This window comes from Schistocerca serialis, chromosome 4, assembly GCF_023864345.2.
Source record: "Schistocerca serialis cubense isolate TAMUIC-IGC-003099 chromosome 4, iqSchSeri2.2, whole genome shotgun sequence".
Lineage (NCBI taxonomy): Eukaryota > Metazoa > Arthropoda > Insecta > Orthoptera > Acrididae > Schistocerca > Schistocerca serialis.
Genome location: NC_064641.1, coordinates 896,876,592 through 896,899,563, shown reverse-complemented (window position 1 = coordinate 896,899,563; position 22,972 = coordinate 896,876,592). Strand labels below are relative to the sequence as shown.

Genomic DNA, 22,972 nt, shown 5'->3' with positions numbered 1-22,972 from the left:
GAAATTTGTCGTGGAGGCAGACAAAAATGTAGGGACCCCAGTGTTGAGGCAAACTAGATTCGCTTGGTGGAAGACATCTAGCAATAGTGAGCCACGTGGACAAGGATGTGAAGATCCCCAAAGTGGGTGGTGGGTATTGAGGTCCCCAACCAGCAGTTAGGGGGGTGGAAGCTGACCAAGAAGATGAAGGAGATCAGCTCGTGCCATTGGTGTGGACGATGGAATGTATACAGTACAAAGAGAGAACGTGTATCCAGAAAGGGAAACACGGACGGCGACAGCTTGGAAGGAAGTGTTTAAGTGGATTGGGTGATAATGGAGAGTATCATGGAGAAGAATCACGAGTCCTCCATGGGCTGGAGTGCCTTCAACAGAGGGGAGATCATATCGGATGGACTGAAAATGAGGGAGAACGAAGTAGTCATGGGGACGCAGCTTTGTTTCCTGAAGACAGAAGATGACCGGCGAGTAGGATTGTAAGAGGATCGACAATTCACGCCGATTGGCTCGAATGCCGCGGATATTCCAGTGGATAATGGACATAGGGTGAACAGAAAATGGCGGAATGTGACCAAGGGTGCTGTCAACTCAACGACTGCTCAGAGCTTGTGACCGACAGCATGGAATGGCATTCAGCCGAAGGCAGAAGATCCTGATCCATAGGTTGTTCAGGAGCAGCTCCTGCCACCAGTGATCGGCCGGTTGATCGGCCGCCAGCAGTGCGCCTCGGCGACATAGAAGACGGCCGAGGGCGATTTCCGCCAGGTGGGGTTGTAGATGAGACACGCCTTGGTGGAGAAGGAGATTAACTGGATTTCTTATTAGCCTTCTTCGAGATACGATGTTTAGATGAAGGAGAAACCGATGGTTGTGAAGTTGGGGTACGTAAAAAATCTTCACGAGTATGCTCTTTTTTCGAAGTCTTTGTGTCTGACTGAGGGGCTCGAGATTTAGCAGAACCCAATGAAGGGTGAGCCAGAGAGTGGGCAGGCGAAAGTGGTGAGGTTGAACGGGCGATCTTTGCGCTGGCCGATCTGACGACCGTGGCACTAAAGGTGAGGTCGCAAGTCTGCGTGGCCGCCTCCTTTCTTGGCCGAGGAGAAGCAAGGACAGTGCTGTATTTTCCAGTCTGAGGCACGGTGGGCTGTCGACTGGCGAATAATTTTCGAGCAGCAAAGGTCGACACCTTTTCCTTCACTCTGATTTCCTGGATGAGCTTTTCGTCCTTAAAAAGGGGGAAATCTCTAGAGGAAGCAGCGTGGTCAATCATACAGTTGATGCAGCGAGGGGATGGAGGTGGACAAGCACCCTCATGGGCATCCTTGCCACACGTAACACATTTGGCCAGATTGGAACAGGACTGGCTGGTGTGATTGAACCGCTGACACCGATAGCAACGCGTAGGGTTTGGGACGTAAGGGCGAACGGAAATTCTCATAGCCTGCTTTGATTTTCGATGGGAGATGAACTTTGTCAAATGTCAAGAAGACAGTGCGGGTTGGAATGATGTTTGTGTCAACCCTTTTCATAACTCTATGGACAGCCGTTACGCCCTGGTCAGACAGGTAGTGCTGAATTTCTCAACCTGGACAGGGAAGGTGTGGAGCAGTGAAGTACGCAGCAATTTTTGTGCCTGGAGGGCACTGACTGTTTCTGACAACAGGGTGCCATTCTGTAATCTCGAACAAGACTTTACAGGACCTGCAATTGCGTCGACACCTTTCTGAATAATGAAAGGGTTAACTGTGGAGAAGTCGTGACCTTCGTCAGACCGAGAAACAACAAGGAACTGTGGCAACGCTGGAAGAACTGTCTGTGGCTGAGACTCAGTGAACTTACGCTTGTGAGCAGACATAGTCGAAGGTGAGGAAACCATTGCGGAAGAATCCCCCATGATTACCGGCGTCTCCGATGGCGCGCTCCTCCCTTGTGGGGGCCCTCTCTGAGGGACCAATCGGCACTTTTGGAAGGTATCAGCTCAGGTAATCACCTCTCCCTGGGCCTGGCCGTTACCAGGGGGTACGTACGTGTCCTACCTGTCTACCCGGGGCGGGGAATTACGCGTTACCCCGTCACCGGCTACGCACAAAAAATGCGTGGGTCGGCCTTCAGACACGCACAGGGACGAAGAAAGAGAAAGGGAAAAACAAAGAAAGGGAAAGGAAAGAGGAGAGGTCTCAAACGCCGCAGCGGAGGAATGGGGAAAGAGAAGAAGTAAGGAAAAGAGAAGGACAAAGGAAGGATGAAGACATACAAGCAGAGAAGGCGAAGAATGCGGTACATTTACGAGCGTCCGTCTCCGGACGTAGGCACAAATCATACTCTCAGAGGGGGAGAAAGGGAAGGAAAGAGCCAGAGGTGAGGAGAGGAGGGGAGGGGAGGGGCGAAGATGGGGGAGAGGGAAGGATGCGGAAAAGGAAGGTATGCAGCCCGGAAAGGAAGGAGGGCCACATTAGCTCGGGGTCCCGTGCTCGCTACGCACGTATCCACAAAAAGAGTTGTGGACCCCCTAGGGAGGCCACCTGCTTTACCCGTGACTGAGCCTACGTAGTCGTTCTGTTTCATATCCCTACTAAGTGTTACATCCAGGTATTTGTACGAGTTTACAGATTCCAACTATGACTCACTGATATAATGTTCATAGGATAGTATGTTTCTTCATTTTGTGAAGAGCACAATTTTACATTTCTGAACGTTTAAACCAAGCTGGCAATCTTTACAGACTGTATTTCACTGTAGATAATCGCATCATCTGCAAAAAGGTTGAGATTACATGGTCACCTTTAGAGCAGATTTCTGCCAATATTAATTATTCATTTCGTGACTGCTGAGCTGATCACCTTGCAGAGAGATCCTGTTCCGAATTCTTGAAAGCGATTTTGAGCTACAGCCCTGGCAAAGATGTCAGTGATCAGTGCCTAAGGCGTTTTAGAAAAACAGAATTCTTGGCGTCTCTCTATCTCTGAATCTTGCTTATTCAGAGTCGACCTTCAGCTTTTCGCCCAACTGTTGCTATAGGAATCTACCAGGTTATTGTCAATGCAGTATAAGGACAACGAGAAACACACTGTCGTACATCAACGACTGTAGCGTTGGTTTCTCTTTCTCCGTCATTTAAGCAATACTGCGTTTTCCTCCAACAGAACTTTCCATTTTTGAAACAATTTTAACTTTAATACGAGGGTTGACTGAAAAGTATGCCTCCACCTTCGTAACTCTTCAACAGTTCGCAGCATTGGTATGCGGCAGGTACTCGCTTGTTCCGTAACCTCTTCTCTACACCTCCAGTTGGCAGGAACGGTTGTGTAGTTACAGTGTAAGGTATGAACCCTCCGCAGACGGTCGGTCAATGCTATTTAAGCAAAGTGCAGTCATTGAATTCTTGACAGCAGAAGGTGTCACCCCAAAGGAGATGAAAGCAGTTTATGGTGACTGTGTTGATGTGAGTACTGCGCGACGTTGGGCGAGTAAGTTTAAAGATGTTTCAAGATGTTAAGGCGGGAACATCTGACCTACGTGACAAAGACTTGGCCGTCCTATGACAGCAACCACCGAGTTTCACAAGCAAAATGTTTACAGATTGAGTCAGGACGATCGTCGTATCACTCAGAGAAACTGCAAGCACGATCGGCATTTCTCAAGAATGTGTGGGTCACATTACTGCTTTGCTTGGCTATCGGAAGATCTCTGCACGATGGGTACCCCTGATGCTGACTCCTGAAATGAAGGCGCACAGACTATAAATTTGCTAAGAACTATCGCGTTACGAGAATGAAGGTGACGCCCCTTTCTCCATTCAATTGTAACAGGAGGCGAAACGTGGGTACACCATTACGACCTGGAGACGGAACGTCAGCCTATGGAATATCGACACAAAAACTCGCCCCAGAAAAAGAAATTCAAGACGCAGTCATCAACTGGAAAAACCATGGCCACAGTGTTCTGGGACGCAGATGGTGTTATCCACGTTGATTTCCTTGATCGTGGAACAACAATAAATTTAGTGCGTTACATCACAACGCTGCAAACTTTGAAACGACGGCTAACAAGGGTCCGAAAGTAAAAAGGAAATGTTTTCCTGCAGCATGACAATGCCAAACCCCACACTTCACGCGTCACCACAGCAGAACTTCAGAGACTGAGTCACACCACCGTACGGCATACTCCATACAGTCCAGCTTTAGCACCGTCCGACTTCCACCTGTTGCAGATACTGAAAGACGATCTGCGTGGACATCATTATGCTTCTGATGAAGATGTTGAGAGAACTGTGAGACAGTGGTTGCGGAAACAGTGTCGACTTTTTGCGTGACGGGTTCAGAAAACTTGTTGATTGTTGGCAGAAATTCATCCAATTGGTTGGTGATTGTGTGGAAAAGTGAATATTGGCAATTAAAAATCACATTCTAAGGATTATTTCTGCGTTTGATTTAAAAATACTCCCAACCAAACCCAATTAACGAAGGTGGAGACATTACTTTTCATTCAACCCTCGTACTATGGGTTGATGTTCTTATTTGTGTTTTGTCCAGATACTGAAAAAAAAAATCTTTTTGTGCTCTAGTACCGCCGATTCTTGCTATGCTGAACCTCGATAAATCGATGATATTCTGCTTGTTTTGGTACAATCGAAAAAATCGAAGCTATTGTCATTACAGACCACCCTGTATACACCCTAATTCGAAGTAAGTGGCTAACACTCGGAAATACAAATCGTTGCGAAAATTCTTCAGATAAATGTTTCGTCATTCGAATTTCCGCGACATTTGTTTTCTCAACAATGGTCAACTTTCTAAACTACCTAAATCAGTAATAGAAATTACTTCAAAGCAGCCGGCTGGGGTGGCCGAGCGGTTCTAGGCGCTACAGTCCGGAACCGCGCTGCTGCTACGGTCGCAGGTTCGAATCATGCCTCGGGCATGGATGTTTGTGATGTCCTTAGGTTAGTTAGGTTTAACTAGTTCTAAGTTCTAGGGGACTGAGGACCTCAGAAGCTAAGTCTCAGAGTCCTCAGAGCCATTTTGAACCTCAGAGCCTTTTGATTTTTTGAACTTCAAAGCAGTGTCACTCTCACAGAATACAAAAGAAGGGATGTAGCGATAAAGTTTCGGGGTTCCCTCATCCAGGTTGTCGACAACCCCGAAGCAGAAAGGTTGAGATTGCTCAAGGTCGGAGAGAATGCGGAACCGGCGAGATGGGTTCTTGGCTCTTGGAAAAATCTTACTGAAATGCCTTTGTCAAGCGTAAGATCGTAGGGAGGTTACATGCTTCAAAAAGGCTGTCATTCGCTGTTAGTCTTAGAATTCAAGGGTTCGCCGCTAGGGATGGGTGGCTCAAAAACTTTAAGGAAAAACGTAATTTCGTTGCTAACATGAAGAAATGAATCAAATTTAACTTGTGTCTAACTCTATCAATTATTAGAACCTTTTGTTAGGTTCCTCTAACGCCGAATTATCGAGGGTCGACTGTATTTGTTCTCTCCTGTGGAGGACCAGTCTTAAAAAAGAAGTCCTCGTGCAACCTTAGCAATGTGTCACGAATTACGGAGCAAACAAAATAAACATTAGGAGGGCACAAAATCTGGAGTGAGCACGGTCGCTTAAATCCACCTCAGTGGGCGACGCTAGCGGCCGTCGTTTCTGAATGTGCCCTCTCTTCGGCGAACTCACGATTTTAGAACTCTTCACTCGCCAGGATCAACTGGTCACTGACGTCACCGACCCACACGTGATACGGTTTGCGGTTGATTAACAGTGACATGTGACGCGCACCCAGAACGAGTAGTCTATTTGGACAAGAAAATTGCCCGTGCGAAGATGAGCTCGCTCAGACAGCGGATCTGGACACACACACCAAGTCACTGCGTTGTAGGCCGGACGCGGTGCGGCGGTCAGCCGAGACTTCTGTCCAGAGAAAAAGCCAGTAAACCCCCGAAGAGACGATTCTTTAAAGAGGCAAACGCCCATGTATTAAAATAGTTTCGCACGTCTGAGCCCTGCACAACTGAGGTAATGTATTATATATCTGACACTAAGCGTGGAAGCGAGAAACTTTACAGAAATTCGAATTTATACACGGAAGCGCCAAAGAAACTGGTAACAGCATGCATATTCAAATACAGAAACGAAGATTTAAGTGATTTTGGACGTGATGTTACAGTCGGCGAACGAGCGATGGGACATCTCCCAGGCAGCGATGAAGTGCGGTTTCCCCGTACGACCTTTTCACAACTGTACCCTGAATATCAGGAATCTGGCAGAAACAAATATCCGACATCGCTGGGGCCGCAAAAAGCTCCAACACGAACGGGACCAACGACGACTGAAGAGAATCGTTCAACGTGATAGAACTGCAATCCTTACTCAAATTGTTTGCTGGGCCACCAACAAGTGTCGGTGTGCGAACCATTCAACGAAACGTCATTGGTATGGGCTTCATAACTGCGCGACACAAAGATTTACGCCTCGCCTGGACCCGTCAACACAGACATTGGGCATCGCCAATCAGGCCACTGCGCGTGCTAATTGAAACGGCCCGCCAGAGACTGTGTCGCCAAAAGTGTACTTTTGTCTGCTGAAATCCAACATGAGAGCTATACATCAACTGGACATTGGATGGGAGCAAGGACCGAACCGTAGCCAAAGACTGGGCAGTCTCGTGCGCTATGATAACCGAGGCTAGTTATACCTGTCAGTTCACTCGAATTTGCGCACGCAACGGTGTAATTGGCTCCCTTCAATGCTAATCAGCTCAAGCAGCGCAATTAACTCAAACGCATCGAGTTTTTTTCCTTAACAATTATTTCTCAGCAAACCCTACCCTGCAAACAAGCTTTTCAGGCCATTTCTGATCAAGCTGTCTACGTAGATAGTGTCTGCATAATGTATTGCAAATAGGGCAGTGAAGAAGTAATTAGAACATCATGCCAAAGATCTACGTTTTACTGCGCAAAGTGCGAAAAATGAATTCAGCAATAACTATTTCCTTTCATTATTTTTGTATGTGTGTGTGTGTGTGTGTGTGTGTGTGTGTGTGTGTGTGTGTGTGTGTGTGTGTGAGTGTGTGTGTGTGAGAGAGAGAGAGAGAGAGAGAGAGAGAGAGAGACTAAAGGTTTGAATTGTGTGTAAAGTTTGTTGGATGTTGCTAAGTGCTCTCATTTGCAAATACTGGATGAATATACTCTGGATAACTTGCGCGGCTTGAGTTTCGCTGCCAGCGCCATTCACTTTCTAACTTTCATACTTGTCTTATTGTGTTGACCTTTTAACGAAGGATTACACCTCACCTTTTAATCAGTAGATTATTAGAGCAACTTCAATTTTCAAGTTCAGTCAGTAACTGTATGAAACGGCGGCGGATGACCGTTTTAAGCGCTTAGTAATGCTGATGCCCTGGCACTAAACAGTTATCTCGATTTGAAAATGCGGTTTCCAAAAAATTTTCGTTGCTTCAGCTTTGCACATGACAAGAAATTAACACAATCTTTGTTGGTTGTAGAGTTTTAGAGGAATGTATACGCTGGTGCGAGTGCGACGTACCAGTATTCCACACCTTGTTTGTTTTTGGACAAAATTTTACTTTAACATGTATTCCTCATTGTTGAGTATCTCAGAACGGCACTACGAATTTCTCATACTTCTCGGGCATAGCTCAGTACTTCCTTTGTTCGCCTCAGAACTACTAGTTGCTTGAAATGTGTCGTCTTATTAAATGTGCAGACTACATCTGTAATTTTTTAGTGCTATTTCGGAGGTAACGAATTTTGTATAGATGTAGGAACGCTCAACTCTTCTTATAGAATGAAAATGGCATGCTTTCACGGAAACAATTTACTGGGAAACGCTAGCAACTGTAACCACACATCCAGTAATTTGATGAAAAAAGGAGAACCTATTTCATTTCTAAAAAATCTATAGCAAGTAGTGCAAATGCGATTTAATTTTTAAAGAAATGAAAAGGTGCGTGGGGTGAATTCATTCAAAATATTAATGAGTCATTCAGTTTAAAAATTTGGAAAATATAGCCAAAGACCAACTTTTTTGGAAGAACAGTGCAGTCAGTTTTTATTACTTTTAATTGACAGGCTGGCAAATAAAAAGTTACCTAGGGTTTGAAAAATGAAGCCATGCACAGATTTTTTTTAACGGAGTAGAATGCTCCACCAGGGGGGGGGGGCGCAAGGAATGCAAAAAGGTGGCTGAAAAAAACAAATTTAAGTTAAGAAGGAGCAAGAGTAAGGACTGCTGTATTCACACGAGTAGTTTTAGTTCACAGAAGTCATACTATGTTATATTAAAGCACGGTTAAAATCTCGAAGGTAATTATATACACAAGAGGCTTATCGGCCAAGGATCATCTTCAGTGCGAATGCACTCACATTGCTCAAACTCTTACGGGGATTCGGTAGATTGACTGCCACGAGTAATGAGTATAGAGGGCAGGGACACTACAAATGTAGTGTGTGGAGTAAGTTGGAAACGTGGGTCTCACTGGGAGTGTGCCACAGATAAGTCCCTGCAGTCGACCTATCCTCTGTGTCCTCATTGGCTCAGCCGGATAGAGCATTTGCAAGGTAAGCAGGCGATCCCAGGTTCGAGTTCCAGTCAGGGCACACGTTTCCACCTGTCCCTGTTGATATTTATCATCAACTGTAAGCAGCTAAAATGGTCTGGATTTCATTGTAATTCCATCCAAAGCTAATTTTATCAGTCTGCATACTTACAAAGTGGTATCCCCAGTAACTTCTTGTCTAAAACATGAATCATAATTTTCAGAGGATACTCTCCTTACGATGGCCTATAACATCACCAGAATTTCTGCTGCAGAAACAATTTGCATATGGTGTGGCTTGATGTGCTACTGAATGTTCTACCTATACCTATAAAATTCAATTTGGGTGAGTGCAAACTGTTTATTACTTTTTGAATTATCAAAGAAACCATGAAGGTCAACACCGTTGTTACAGTAAATTTTAATTGTTGATTAAGTCATCTGTAAACTATTTTTTGTCCAAGTGTCTTCCTCACTACTTGTATGCACATTTCTTCACAATAAACTGCATAGAATTTTAATACTTTAAGTAAAAAAAAAAAAAACATTATAATGCGTGACAATGTATCCAACCATTTAAAGGATTTGAAGAACGAAGAGAACTGAAGAGGGCCAGCCCATAAATGCCCCTTCCGACAGACTGGGCAAGGGATAGCGCACACTGTGAGTGGCCTGCTACAACAGGGTTGTCACAAGCTTCCTGAAATGAAATTCCCTGACAACTCCCTGATTTCCAGACAGTTTTAGCACGTTTCCTTGCCGAATTTTGAGAGCTTAAGGGTAAGTAAACAGGTAACTTGACAAAAAATGAAAGGACATCTGTGTTTCTGAACATGTTATTCACTGTAATTTTGAATTAATAGTAAGTTATTGTCACATTTATAGGACTTACTATCTGCGCCAAGCCAGTAATGGTGCATGGCCTCTCCATAAAGATACCATTTCATCCGTTGGGCCAAAAACCAGATTTTCCCCCATTTCCCTGACACGTACGTATTGATCTTACTTTGTAATCTACACGAAGTAGTATATCCTGGGTCCCTTTTGAACTACCTATAGTAAGATGTGCTATGTTGCGTGCCAGTCCGCAAGAACTGATCGTTGGAAGCAGGCACCATTTGGAAAACTGTCTCACCTGTTCCCTGTGTCAGACTGCTACCTCCCCCTTAGCGACCACAAAATTGACACTAACAAACAGATGAAGTGTTGCTGTATTGACTTTATGAGCGAATGATTAATTCATAACCAATAGTAATTTTAAATACTTAAATGCATTATCCAATATGGGACACAATCACAAATGTTTATTAATGTTTTGAGTGTCTTTCTTCTAGTCACTGTGTGGTATTACAACATCCTAGATTTCATTTCATATTCCTTGCTGCAAATAGTTGCCGTATTTGAAGGTGATTGTCTGTAATGCATATTCACAAATCGGTATCACTTCCGTGTCTGAATTTATACTATAGCAACCGATCTGACATTGGCTCTAAAGCTATTGGAAACACTCAGGATACTCTTCTTATGGAGTTGCTCTAAGTACCATGATCGCGTGCCTTGTCAGTGGAGCTCAAGCATTTCAGAGGGCCGTCCGGAGTGGTCGTGCGGTTCTAGGCACTACAGTCTGGAACCGAGCGACCGCTACGGTCGCAGGTTCGAATCCTGCCTCGGGAATGATTGTGTGTGATGTCCTTAGGTTAGTTAGGTTTAATTAGTTACAAGTTCTAAGCGACTAATGACCTCGGAAGTTAAGTCACATAGTGCTCAGAGACATTTCAACCATTTGAAGCCGTTTCAGGGGTAATTTAAGGTGGAGGAACAAAGTCTGCTGGCGCCACATCTGGAGAATAACGCGAATGACGACTAAGTCACCTTTTGTTGAGAGAGAAAGTTGAGCACGGAGACACTGCACATATCCGACAACATGTGACCACGATGCGTCGAGCGAGTCCATGAGAAGCGTTACCCGACAGCTTTATAACCTATGCCAGAAGTGTGTTGTAGCTAATGGTATCTGTTCTGGAGGCCAGTTTGATGATTTTTGGTTTGTGGGGCGCTCAACAAAATCCCAATTTTTACACAGTCCAATCCAGCCACTGTCACGAATGATGATTGCGATGAAATGATGAGGATAACACACAAACATCCTGTCCCTAGGCAGAGAAAATCCCCAACCCTCCCAAAAATTGAACCCGGGACCCCGTGATCCAGAGGCAGCAACGCTAGCCAATAGTCCTTGAGCTGCGGACACTGGAGGCCAGTGAAGGTATTTTGTTTGTAACTCTCGTTTCGTTTATTTTCTGAAACCATTCACCCAACTTTTCAGACGCACCTTGTATTACTGTCTCTAGGTATTTTCGTTCTGTCACTGAGCAGGAAAACTGTACTCTTAAGAAGGTCTTAATATTAGTTGATGGTTTTGATTAGGCTATTTGTCTCTAGACAGATGCTGTTATAAAACAAGGCTGAGAACCACGGGCCGCACGAATACTAAGAGTCCGACAGCAGGTGACCCGCAGGCCGCAGTGTAACGACCGCTAGATGCGTTGGACTCCATTCCCAAAATTTGGGGAACAGGAGAAAAAAAATGAATGATCGTGTGGCATTGTTGGCCGGGAGGACCCATCTGGGGAAGTTCGGCCGCCGAGTGGAAAGTCTTTCAGCCGACGCCATATTGGGCGACTTGCGTGCCAGTGATAAAGATGAAATAATGAGGAAAGCACTAAACCCAATCCGTAAGCGGAGAATACCTCCAAACCGGCCGGGAATAGTGCCCGGGCCCACACATTACCACTCAGGCGGACGGATACAGTAGGTGCAGCGGCTTACCTCGAAGACGCCGAGGCAGCGGCCCAGCTTGCCGCAGACGCCCGCCTCCTCGCGCACCTCGCGGATGGCCGTCACGCTGGGCTCCTCGTCGGGCTCGACGCCGCCGCCGGGGATGATCCAGTGGTCGGGCCGGCGCGACGACGTCACCAGTAGCACCTGCCAGGCACCCAGCACACGCACCAGTCAGCCGCGCGCCCCTCACCTGCGCCTGCGTCCACGCGCCCACAACAACAACAGTGACGTCTCCGCGTCTGATCACGGGGGGTTCCCCGAGCAGCCGGCAGGGCCAGCGCAGGGCGGGCAGGCTGCACGCCGTCGTCGCTCCGCCCCCGCCCTGCCGCTGCGCCACTGGGGCCGCTCGGGGAGCCCTGCACGACACTACAGGCGCTCGCCCGGCTCCGCCGTCAAGCGTCCCGGACAATGCGTCGCTTGACGGCGGTGGCCGGGCCAGCGTTCAAACTCACTACAAATAAATTCCACACACTCATTACTGCAGTTTCGTACACACATTAAAGTACAGCACTGTAAGTCCCGTGAAGGACAACTACGGCATCGAGTCAGCGCCAACCCCGCTCCACTGCTTCTCTAGGAATACAGGCCACTACCATCTAAACAACGAAACAAATAACATCAAACATACTGAAATCATTACACATTTGCAAAGAAGGCGCCGCAAAATGTACAAGTCATTTAAACACACACATTCGTGAAAATCTCTTCATACACCCTACTGTCAAGTGGAAGCGAATGGCCAGCATACTGTGGCCCTGGACTTACCAATTTACAAATCGAGACATTTCTCTACCTCTCGACCCATGGTTTTTTAAACGTATCATTCCTTTCCCGTTTGGGGGCGGGTAGACGTGAAGATGACTTAAATGTGATTTTGGCACTTAGGTGATCTTATGTGATTCTTGTTGATTAAAAACAGTCTTGGTTCCAATTTTAGCTTTTATTTTTCAACGATGCATTCGCCCTATTTAGGAATCTTCAGGTTATCTTAATTTGGTATTTCTTAGAAGAATCCTTTAGTCAGTGTAGCCAAAGGGCATCGTCTAATATATCAGGCATGATATATTAGACGATGCCCTTTGGTTACATTGACTAAAGAATTCTTCTAAGAAATACCACATTAAGATAACCTGAAGATGCCTAAATAAGGCGAAACGCGTCGTTGAAAAATAAAAAAATAAAATTGCAACCAAGACTGTTTTTAACTAATACTGTTAAGCAATGGTTTGCTGTATGCCACATATGGATTGGAAGAACTTTTGTGAGATTTTGTAATGATTTCTCTATTATTAACCTATTGTACTTCCGTTCTTCATTGTTTGCATTTTCTTGCTAGTGATCTCCCGTAGAAGTAAATCTAGGATTCATGGTTTTTATGCAGAACCTAATTTCTTTGTTTTGCAGTTCTATGTTGATTGCTACGTATTGTTTGAGTTGTCAGTATGCATCTGCAAGCAGGAAAATTTGGCGAGTGAAACTGCATCGATGTCGCGGTTGCAGGAGCAGTAATCCAATACAGATAAACCACAATACACCACATACTATTCAGAGTTTAACACGGTCATGATCGTATCCTGCGATTTTATTTCTATTTTATCATTCACGTAGCAAAGAAGTAGTACTACGGAACGGAAATATGCCTTACTACAGCAGAGATCATTTATTCAGAGACCTGCCTTTAGCAACTGCAGTAAATCTTAGTGTCGTCTGTCAAATCTTTCAGGCATTACACCACCACATTTGACCCCGTGCTCCACAACTGGTTCACCAGGTCTACAGCCACAAGAGTGTGAATCGCGGAGAGCCAATTTATGCACAAGGGCACGGTCGGTACTCACGTCTTATTCATTTGTTCCCCTTCAGATTAAGTTCAGCAGTTTTCACTTAAGATTGTGTTCCGCATTTAACGCTATTTTGCCGAATTTCCCCTCACAATTTGCCGTATTGGATTCCTGAGATTTCCCCAAATTTAAAGCTCATCGTTTGAAACTTCATAGATTGGAAGACACTAATGTTTTGAGTGATCTATTTCTTCTGTTCTTAGTATCATTATTTAGAGACGGAGTTTTACTAGGGGCCTGTAGTCACGAATTATAATTATTTCTGCGTCCCTGTAATAACCTGTATCTATTATTGAAAATGGACGTTAATCTTCCACGTTTAACAGCTACATTGCCAGACTAACATTCAATATTCAGCAACAAAAACGAGGTTCCGTCAGTTGTAAAATATACGCTTCGAGAAAACTTAGATGAGTTCCAAAAAGACGTACTCTTGGGAGTAGACTTAACGAAGGATAGCGGTCACATTCTGATCTCGTGAAACGGCGCACTGGACCACAGAACGTCTTGTAAGTTCATGTGAGAGACGTCACCAAGAATTTAGCGCTGATCGCCGAGACTGTTCAACGAGGAATGGAGACGCATTTAGGTAATTGCTGCAAGATACAAGAAAACATGAGTAATTGCATTTTATTTGATTTATTACATCCACTGACCTCTGAATCGGTCTTTTACTGAAAAGTATCTGGTCGACAGCGGAAATGACAAAATGTGCTGCATCTTGTTTGCAGACTAACTTGTTCCATTTGCACGGATGAGGAAAGGGCGCAGAAATGGTAGAAACGAGGCACTGAAGGCAATAATTATGCCAGAGCTGGAAAAAATGATTTGCGGAGAAGATCTGATAGGTACGTACGTTAAAGCAGTCGGGTGATCTCCCAGGGCTACGCCGTGCCGAAAGAGACCCCACCCGTAGCTGACCCCCGGCAATGTGGTTAACGGCGAAGAAAGGCTACAGAATAAAGAATGCCTTCTAGGCAGGAGATCTACAAAGGGGAAAGGTTACAAATATAATGGACACTAGCAGGGCCATCATTAATGAATTACGATGAGAGTAGTAGTTAAGGCAGCAAGTGTGCGTCCCCTTAGGCCATGGGCACCCACAACCATCTCGTCATCGGCAAAGCATCAAAGAGAATAGCACCTACTAATCAACAGAGTGCTACTCCTAAATGGGAGCCGCGTCATGTCGTTAAAATGATGCAAGCTTTCGACCAAGTACTCTTTCGCCATTGTCAAGAGGAGCGCCTGCTGGTACGCCCTTGTATGCTCTAGCAGCCGGGCCCGACGTCACCGATGCTCATGCGAAGCCCACGAGAAAGACTGGCCGCTGCGCGTAAGTCACGAAAGTAGGTCTGAACTCGCTCGCATGCTCAGCTAAGCAGACAAAATGCGTTTCTAAATCTTAACTCGCAGCTGGGCGTGTACGTACTAACGAGAACTGCAGCTCCAACTGGAATCTGCTATTATGAAGTCTTGCTGATTAAAAGTACAACAAAATTTAATTTAAGATCAATACTCGACATAAAGTGTATAACGGCTGGTTTTTAGCATTTAGTCTCTTCTACTTAACAGCTCTCATTTCATACAAAAAGTGGTGCCTTATGCAACTGATAATCGTTTTGGCATGATTTCAATTTTATTGTACCCCAGTACAACCGTAAGAAATTATAAGTAGGCCTATGGACTTCCGATTAGTGTAGGAATAATAACAGCAAGACTCCATTATAGCGTATGACAGTAGAAGATGCAATTCTCATTTTACGTACACACCTATTTACGAGTGAACAGGTGTGGAAACTTAGTGGGTCTCCTGAGATGAGCTAGCGAAGGCCTACCTTTCTGACGTACGCGCCGCGCCCCGTCTTACTCGGCTCACGGCATCGCCATAGACGGGCGTTCGATTCCGCCATTTCAACCTCGCGATCGCTGGATCGCACATCGCGCTGATGTGTAAGCCACGTCTCTACTGGGAGTTTCAGTTCAATGGCTTCTTTAATTACTTTCCCCAGTAGCCGTTAGTGCGGATCACGACTGAATTGTGATCGAATTTAACCCTTTGGCCGTTTTGTACGGTAAGCTCTGCTAAAGCAGACTTTTCGGGGTAGCGTAACCGTTAACACCTCTCGCACTCCTTGTTGTGTTGTTCGCACCTGCGGGGTATTTTTATGAACTCCCAATGTTCCCTGACCTGCCGCATCTTTACCAAGTCTCAGTAATTGCCAATTTTCAATAGAGGCCTGAAGATCTATTTGATTTCTGTCTTGAGCTGGCGCTTATCTTGTCCGACCGCAGCCACACAACGGCTAAAATATAAGCATGTTTTCCTACTCCTCATCGGTTGTCCTACTGCGGGCCTTACTAGAAACAAGTACATTTATTTTATGATCGCTGTACTCGTTGTTCATGAAGACGACTCGTAGATGTTTCTGCTGATGGAGCGTGACCATCATCAGACCCATGGCATCCTTCGAAGATGGTAGGTGGAGCACTCTTCTCAACTTTCAGTTAACATCACTACAGCTGAGAAGAGTGCTCCACCTACTATCTTCGAAGGATGCCATGGGTCTGATGATGGTCATGTGATATGACCGAAACCGGTCACCTATGTCCTTCTGCACAGGTGGTGCGATCAAGACTGAATTTTAAAAAGAATTTTTAAGAGGATTTGACTGTTTGACGCACAGCGGGACGGGGGGATGGCGATGCTATCTTGATACTGGGCGACTTCACTACCTCAGAGCCGAATTTCAGGTCGCATGTCTGTGTGGCAATGTCCTTCGTGGAGCGAGGGGTAACAAGAGCAGAACTATACGTGCCAGACGGGAGAACACAGGGTTTGCAACTATCCAGTAACTTGCGAGCTACTGGGTAAGGCACTTTTTCCTTTGCCCGAACCTCTTTGACAGTCCACTCATCTAGATATACGGGACAATCCCGAGAGGAGGCGGCACGGCGGCCATTGCAGTTGATACAGTGGGCAGGAGGAGGCGGACAATCGCCCTCATGTGCATCCCTGCCACAGGTTATACATTTGGCTGGGTGTCAACAACAAGTTCTAGTGTGATTGAACCGATGACACTGGTAGCAGTGTATCAGGTTCGGAATGTTCGGCCAGACTGTGATAGCTTTGATCTTTGACGGCATCACCACTCTATCAAAGGTGATGAAAAGAGTGTGGGTGGGCACTAAGGAAGAATCTTAAGTTTTTCATTACACAATGGACGGCAAAGACACCCTGATCAGAGAGATAAGATGTATTTCGGCCTCAGACCGTCGAGGAGCCTAGTGCAAATTACACCACAGGAAGAATTCAAAGTGTGATGGTCCTTGACACCAACAGGGTGGCCATGGAGAAGCGAGGCAGCAAGCAGTTGTTACGTTTGGGAATCAGAAGTCGTCTCCAAAAGCAAAGTGCCATTCTGTAAACGAGAGCAGGATTTCACAGGGCCAGCAATTGCATCAACACCTTTCTGAATAATAAACGGATTGACCGTGGCAAAGGACTGACCGTCTTGAGTATGTGAGACCACATGGAACCGTGGTGCAGTGGTAAGAGTCTTTGAATCAGTAGCCTCATTACGTTTACGTTTTGTAGACGTCGATTGGGAAGATGAGTGACTCATAGCGAGAAAATTCCCCACGATTCATCTCTGATGGCACGCTCTTTCCAACTGAGGGCTCCCTTCACAATGGGGCACATCCGCCTTAGGTGACTGTTCACACCTCAGGTCACACCTCCAGAACATCTGACAGGGACCAATCGGCAATTTGGGAAGGTTGCAGCTCAGGCAGTCACCCCTCCCTGGGCTTGGCCTGTACCAGGGGGTATGTGCGAACCCTACCTGTCGACCCGGGGCTCGGAATTACGCGTTACCCCGTCACCTGTTACGTGTCAGGCGCCTGGGCCGGCCTTCAGGAGCGCACAGGGGGGAGGAAGAAGAAGAAGAAGAAGAAGAAGAAAGGGGATCCTCAAACGCCAAAGCGGAGGAACGAGAGAAGGGAAACAAAGAAAGGAAAAGGGAGCCGAAAATAAGAGACTGTTCGTACGTCAGCGAGAGAATGCAGAAAATTCCCAAGAATTCCCCAGACATGTTCCCCAAGGGAGGGGAAAAAGAATAGCAAGAGGACAGACATGCAGCACAGAAGGGAAAAATGCTGGTAAGGCTGGGGCGCCGTGGCAGCCAAGTACGAACCCGCGAGCCCCCCGGGGGACCTATGAGATGCTGTGCCCCATCGTTGGTGCGCCGACTGTAACACCACGTTCAAACAAATCTTGATAACCTGCCATTGTGGCAGCAGTAAGCGATCTGAAAACTGCGGCAGACACTACTTCTCTTATACGTATAGGCGCTGCCGACTGCAGCGCCGTATTCTGCCTTTTTACATTTCTCCATTTGAATACGCATGCCTGTACCAGTTTCTTTGGCGCTTCGGTGTATATGTTCAATAAAAATCGAGCAGAATTTAATTTGTAAAATTACTCAGTCTGATATAGTTTTTACGGCTGTTTAGGACTAATACGTAATAAACACTGTCGATTAATTTCAATGTTAATATTATGTAAATTTTTTACTTGGTAATTGCTAAAGACAGATCGTCATTCTTTCAACATCTTTCATGGGAATCTCCCGTTTAGAACCTTCTTGTGATCTATACCTTGTCTATTTACTCCCTCCGTCCCCCTCGCCCATGATTTCATTGCTGGTGACGCCTGTAATTACACTACTGGCCATTAAAATTGCTACACCAAGACGAAATGCAGATGGTAAACAAGTATTCATTGGACAAGTATATCATACTAGAACTGACATGTGATTACATTTTCACGCCATTTGGATGCATAGATCCTGAAAAGTCAGTATCCAGAACAACCACCTCTGGCCGTAATAACGGCCTTGATACGCCTGGGCATTGCGTCAAAAAGAGCTTGGATGGCGTGTACAGGTACAGCTGCCCATGCAGCTTCAACACGATACCACAGTTCATCAAGAGTAGTGACTGGCGTATTGTGACGAGCCAGTTGCTCGGCCACCATTGACCATACGTTTTCAGTTGGTGAGAGATCTCGAGAATGTGCTGGCTAGGGCAGCAGCAGAACATTTTCTGTATCCAGAAAGGCCCGTACAGGACCTGCAACATGTCGTCGTATATTATCCTGCTCAAATGTAGGGTTTGGCAGGGACCGAATGAAGGGTAGAGCCACGGGTCGTAACACATCTGAAATGTAACGTCCACTGTTCAAAATGCCGTCGGTGCGAACAAAAGGTGACCGCGACGTGTAACCAATGGCACCCCATACCATCACGCCAGGTGATACGCCAGTATGGCGATGACGAATGCACGCTTCCAATGTGCGTTCACCGCGATGTCGCCTAACACTTATGCCACCATAATGATGCTGTAAACAGAACCTGTATTCATCCGAAAAAATGACGTTTTGCCATTCGTGCACCCAGAATCGTCGTTGAGTACACCATCGCAGGCGCTCCTGTCTGTGATGCAGCATCAAAGGTAACCGCGGCCACGGTCTCCGAGCTGATAGTCCATGCTGCTGCAAACGTCGTCGAACTGTTCGTGGAGATGGTTGTCGTCTTGCAAACCTCCCCATCTGTTGACTCGGCGATCGAGACGTGGCTGCACGATCCGTTACAGCCATGCGGATAAGATGCGTGTCATCTCGACTGCTAGTGATACGAGGCCGTTGGGATCCAACACGGCGTTCCGTATTACCCTCCTGAACCCACCGATTCCATGTGCTGCTAACAGTCATTGGGTCTCGACCAACGCAAGCAGCAATGTCGCGATACGATAAACCGCAATCACGGTAGGCTACAATCCGACCTCTATCAAAGTCGGAAACGGGATGGTAGGCATTTGTCCTTACACGAGGCATCACAACAACGTTTCACCAGGCAAAGCCGGTCAACTGCTGTCTGTGTATGAGAAATCGGTCGGAAACTTTCCTCGTATCAGCTCGTTGTAGGTGTCGCCACCGGCGCGAACCTTGTGTGAATGCTATGGAAAGCTAATCATTTGCATATCACACCATCTTCTTCCTGTCGGTTAAATTTCGCGTCTGTAGCACGTCATCTTTGTGGTGTAGCAATTTTAATGGCCAGTAGTGTAATAACACGTAACAAACCACTGGAGAGTAGACGTTCCCGCGTATGAGTCAGAAAAGTGCCTGAAGGACTTCCTAAATTACGTCGATTTTCGAGTTCATTCCGTATATCGAATGGGGACACAAGGTGTAGGAATTTTAAGTGGGTAGGGCGTGTATCGGCGAGGAAATGGTGAACAGAAGACGGCGAGCACAGTGTCGTGTAAGAAACAGCGCCGCCTCGTGACGCTTCCCGGAGCCGCCGGCGGGCAGCGTGCTAGTCCGGCACGGCAGACGGCAGCCGCCCGGAGCGACCTCGACCATTGACCGACGGGGGCGACCAGGCGACGCGGCGGCAGAACGGAGCAGAGCAGGCACGCTGGTCGATAGCGCGCGGCCTGGGAGCGCTAGCCGGCGCCGGCGCCACGTGGCCGCGTCCGCTCACCTCTCCTCACCTCGCCTCAGCACCACTCCGGCGTTCCGCGTCGCCTGCCGCATTATCCGCTACATCCACAGCGAGTGGCAGCTGGGACACTCGTCCGTCGCAGTCTAGCGAACGTAGTACTACAAGCTCGGCATGAATCGAACATTGTCACCGTCCTTTTCAGTGACGTCACACACTTCCTCTACCTCTCAAAAAGTGGAAAGTAAGACAAAACCAGTTAACCGAGTAGGCAAAGATACTACATCTGCATACATACTCAGCAAGGCACCGTACGGTGCATGGCAGAAGGTACCTCGTGCCTCATCACGCTCAAAGCGAGGGGGAAAACAGTCTACGTACCTCCGAATGAAGCCTAACTTTTCTTCAGGGTACTTACGCGTAATGTACGTTGGCAGCAGTGGAATCTGTGGTATCCCATATCGATACCACTGCATGGATGTCATAGCAATGGAATTGCAAGTTTCTATCTGACGCCGATAGCAATCTCGCTGACCCAATGGTGCGCGCCTGCTGCGCCATGCCTCCAGCGGCTATGGACTATACGAGCGCCCTCTGCCACTGCAATATAGGCTGGCCGTTGGCGGCCACACAGCAGAGTTTCACTTCACTACGACACCGTCGTTCGCTCTTACAAGGGGAGGCCACGACTTTTGGAACGCGGATTTACTTCAAACTTCGTACACTCTTAATACTCCATTAGGACAACAAAATGTGTAAGCAGTAGCCCGTACTTCTCAAGCGTTATTGAGAAAATCTCAAGATAATTTCGGTCGTCAAAAATATACATGTGCGAGGCCGTTTTTAACAGGAAACGGCGGCAGTCGAGTGGTTAGTGTTCAAGACCCGTAATCGCTGGATCGCTGGCTCGAGTCCCGTTTTTTTTATTTGTAACAGTTATTTTCTTTACTATTTATATTACAATTGATACAATGGGAAAAAACGTGTAATCGGATGAACTTTTATTAAATTTACAATGCTATTTGGCAGTCTACTAATTTTTATTATCACAAATAATATAATATTCATAACTATCGACTTGTAAACGACAAAAACGCATAAAGTAATACTGAAAATGAATGATAAATCCCTTATACCTGGAAGGAGCCCGAAACTACTTGTTACCTCCAAGTTTTGACCGGCATAGACGGCTTTCGAAATATGTACAATTAATCGTCGCTTTCAACGTTACGAGTACAATGGCAGGATGGTATTTTTCGTAAACACATGGAAAACAAAGTTAAACGGCACCAGCTGCACTGAATAAATGCTGCTTCCGCATACGCAAGGTCTTTTGAAGTTTTCCGCGGAAAAACAAACCTCGTTAACATTTTCAAAAACCTCTCTTTGAGCCGATAATTTTGGATCAAACCATGCAAAACGCAGCATTTCCTCAAATATCGGCGCTGATAATTGATCATGCAGTATCGAGTGTAAATTAATAGCGTCTTCACGAGAAGCAATTGCCCGTTCTTTTTCGATTAAATACCAACAATTTTGAAGAGACGGACAAGCATACATTTTCAGTATCACTTTATGCGTTTTTGCCGTTTACAAGTCGATAGTTGTGAATATTATATTATTTGTGATAATAAAAATTAGTAGACTGCCAAATAGCATTATAAATTTAATAAAAGTTCATCCGATTACACGTTTTTTCCCATTGTATCAATTGTAATGTAAATGTAAATAAAAAAACTGACGACCGGGACTCGATCCAGCGATCCAGCAACTACGGGGCTTGAACGCTACCCACTCGGCTGCCGCCAATTCCTCCGAAAAACGGCCACGCACAGGTATATATTTGACGACCGAAATTATCTTGTGATTTTCTCAATAACGCTTGAGAAGTACCCGCTATTGCTTACACATTTTGTTGTCCTAATGGAGTACTACGAGTGTACGAAGTTTGAAGTAAATCCGCGTTCCAAACGTCGTGGCCGGGGTCTCGCACTTGGCCTCGTGACAGCCGGACACTTTCTTGGAGCAGTATTTGTAACTAGTCTTCATTCACTTGGAGGAATTCATGTTAAGTGAATCTTCTGCTAATTGTGTTATCTTGTTCGCTAACCATTTCTACTCCTGTTTAGCTTTCCTTCGACAACAATTGCCGCGCCACTTCGGAGCCCACCTGACCTTACTGTTGTGTGCGAAGTCTTACACTACACAATCTTTTTGCCGTCAGCCGCAAATGCCAGTTCCCTAAATTTTCCTAGGATTCCGATCTGCAGGAGGGAGGGAACGAAGCAAGGAAGATTAGGCTTTAACCTCAAATCAACATCGACGCACTAGAAACGGAGCAGAATCTCTATATGTTTCCTGGATAGGGAAAGGAAATCGACTGCGCCCTTTCAATGGAACCATCGTATAATTTGCATGGAGCAATTTAGGGAAGTCACGGAAATACTCAACCTGGATGATGCGACGCAGATTTGAACTGCCATCCTCCGGAAGGCGAGTCCTTCGCGTCTGAGTTCACAAACCATATCCGAGTACTCGCATATTGATCGAATCTACTGCCAACGAATGTAGTGGCTTACATCTGAGCTTCTGCGATGTCATGCTCTAATCAGACTTGATTGGGTACTCGAGCAATACCTCAGGATGGGTCGCAGTGGAGTGCTGTAAGCAGTGTACTTAATAGGTGAGCTACACTTTCCTAGCCTTCCCTCAGAACACCGAATTTGACCATTCGCATTCCCTAATACCGAAGTTGCGTGCTCGTTGCGTTCATAAGATCGCTTTGCAACGTTATGCCTAGATATTTAATCGACTCGACTGTGTCAAGCAGCAGAGTACCAACGCTGTATTCGAACATTACGGAATATACATTACGAAATATTTTTCCCTACTCGTCTGGATTAACTTACTTTTTTCTACATTCAGATTAATATCCCATTTATCACACCAATTTTGTTTAAGTCGTACTGTATCCCCTACAGCCAAAAAACGAGAAGACCTTCTCGTGTACCTCAACGTCATCACCAAACATCCGCACCACTATCATACAAGGGAAGGACACGAGGTCTAACGTCTGAAAACGGATGAAAGTGATTCATACGCATCGCGAAACACTGCAGTAATGTACAATCGATGTCGGAACATATCCAAACATGGCTCGATAGTGAAAAGGCTTCCGACGAGAACGAGATACAAATGAGATTCTACAGAGATTACGAGAAAGATCTCACCCCT

The 22,972-nt window shown here is 46.0% G+C and overlaps 1 protein-coding gene across 3 annotated transcripts in view; it reads right to left on the bottom strand.

The window, feature by feature from the left end:
- Positions 1-22,972, bottom strand: part of LOC126473569 (diphosphoinositol polyphosphate phosphohydrolase 2) — a 175,285-nt gene that overhangs the window by 93,784 nt on the left and 58,529 nt on the right. For 2 of the 3 annotated variants that reach the window (XM_050100704.1, XM_050100705.1), the window contains exon 3: positions 11,381-11,535. In XM_050100704.1, coding sequence (XP_049956661.1) covers positions 11,381-11,535 — 155 coding nt within the window. Of the gene's footprint in view, positions 1-11,379; positions 11,536-22,972 lie in introns of all 3 variants that reach the window. The other variant, XM_050100706.1, reaches the window with a different exon arrangement.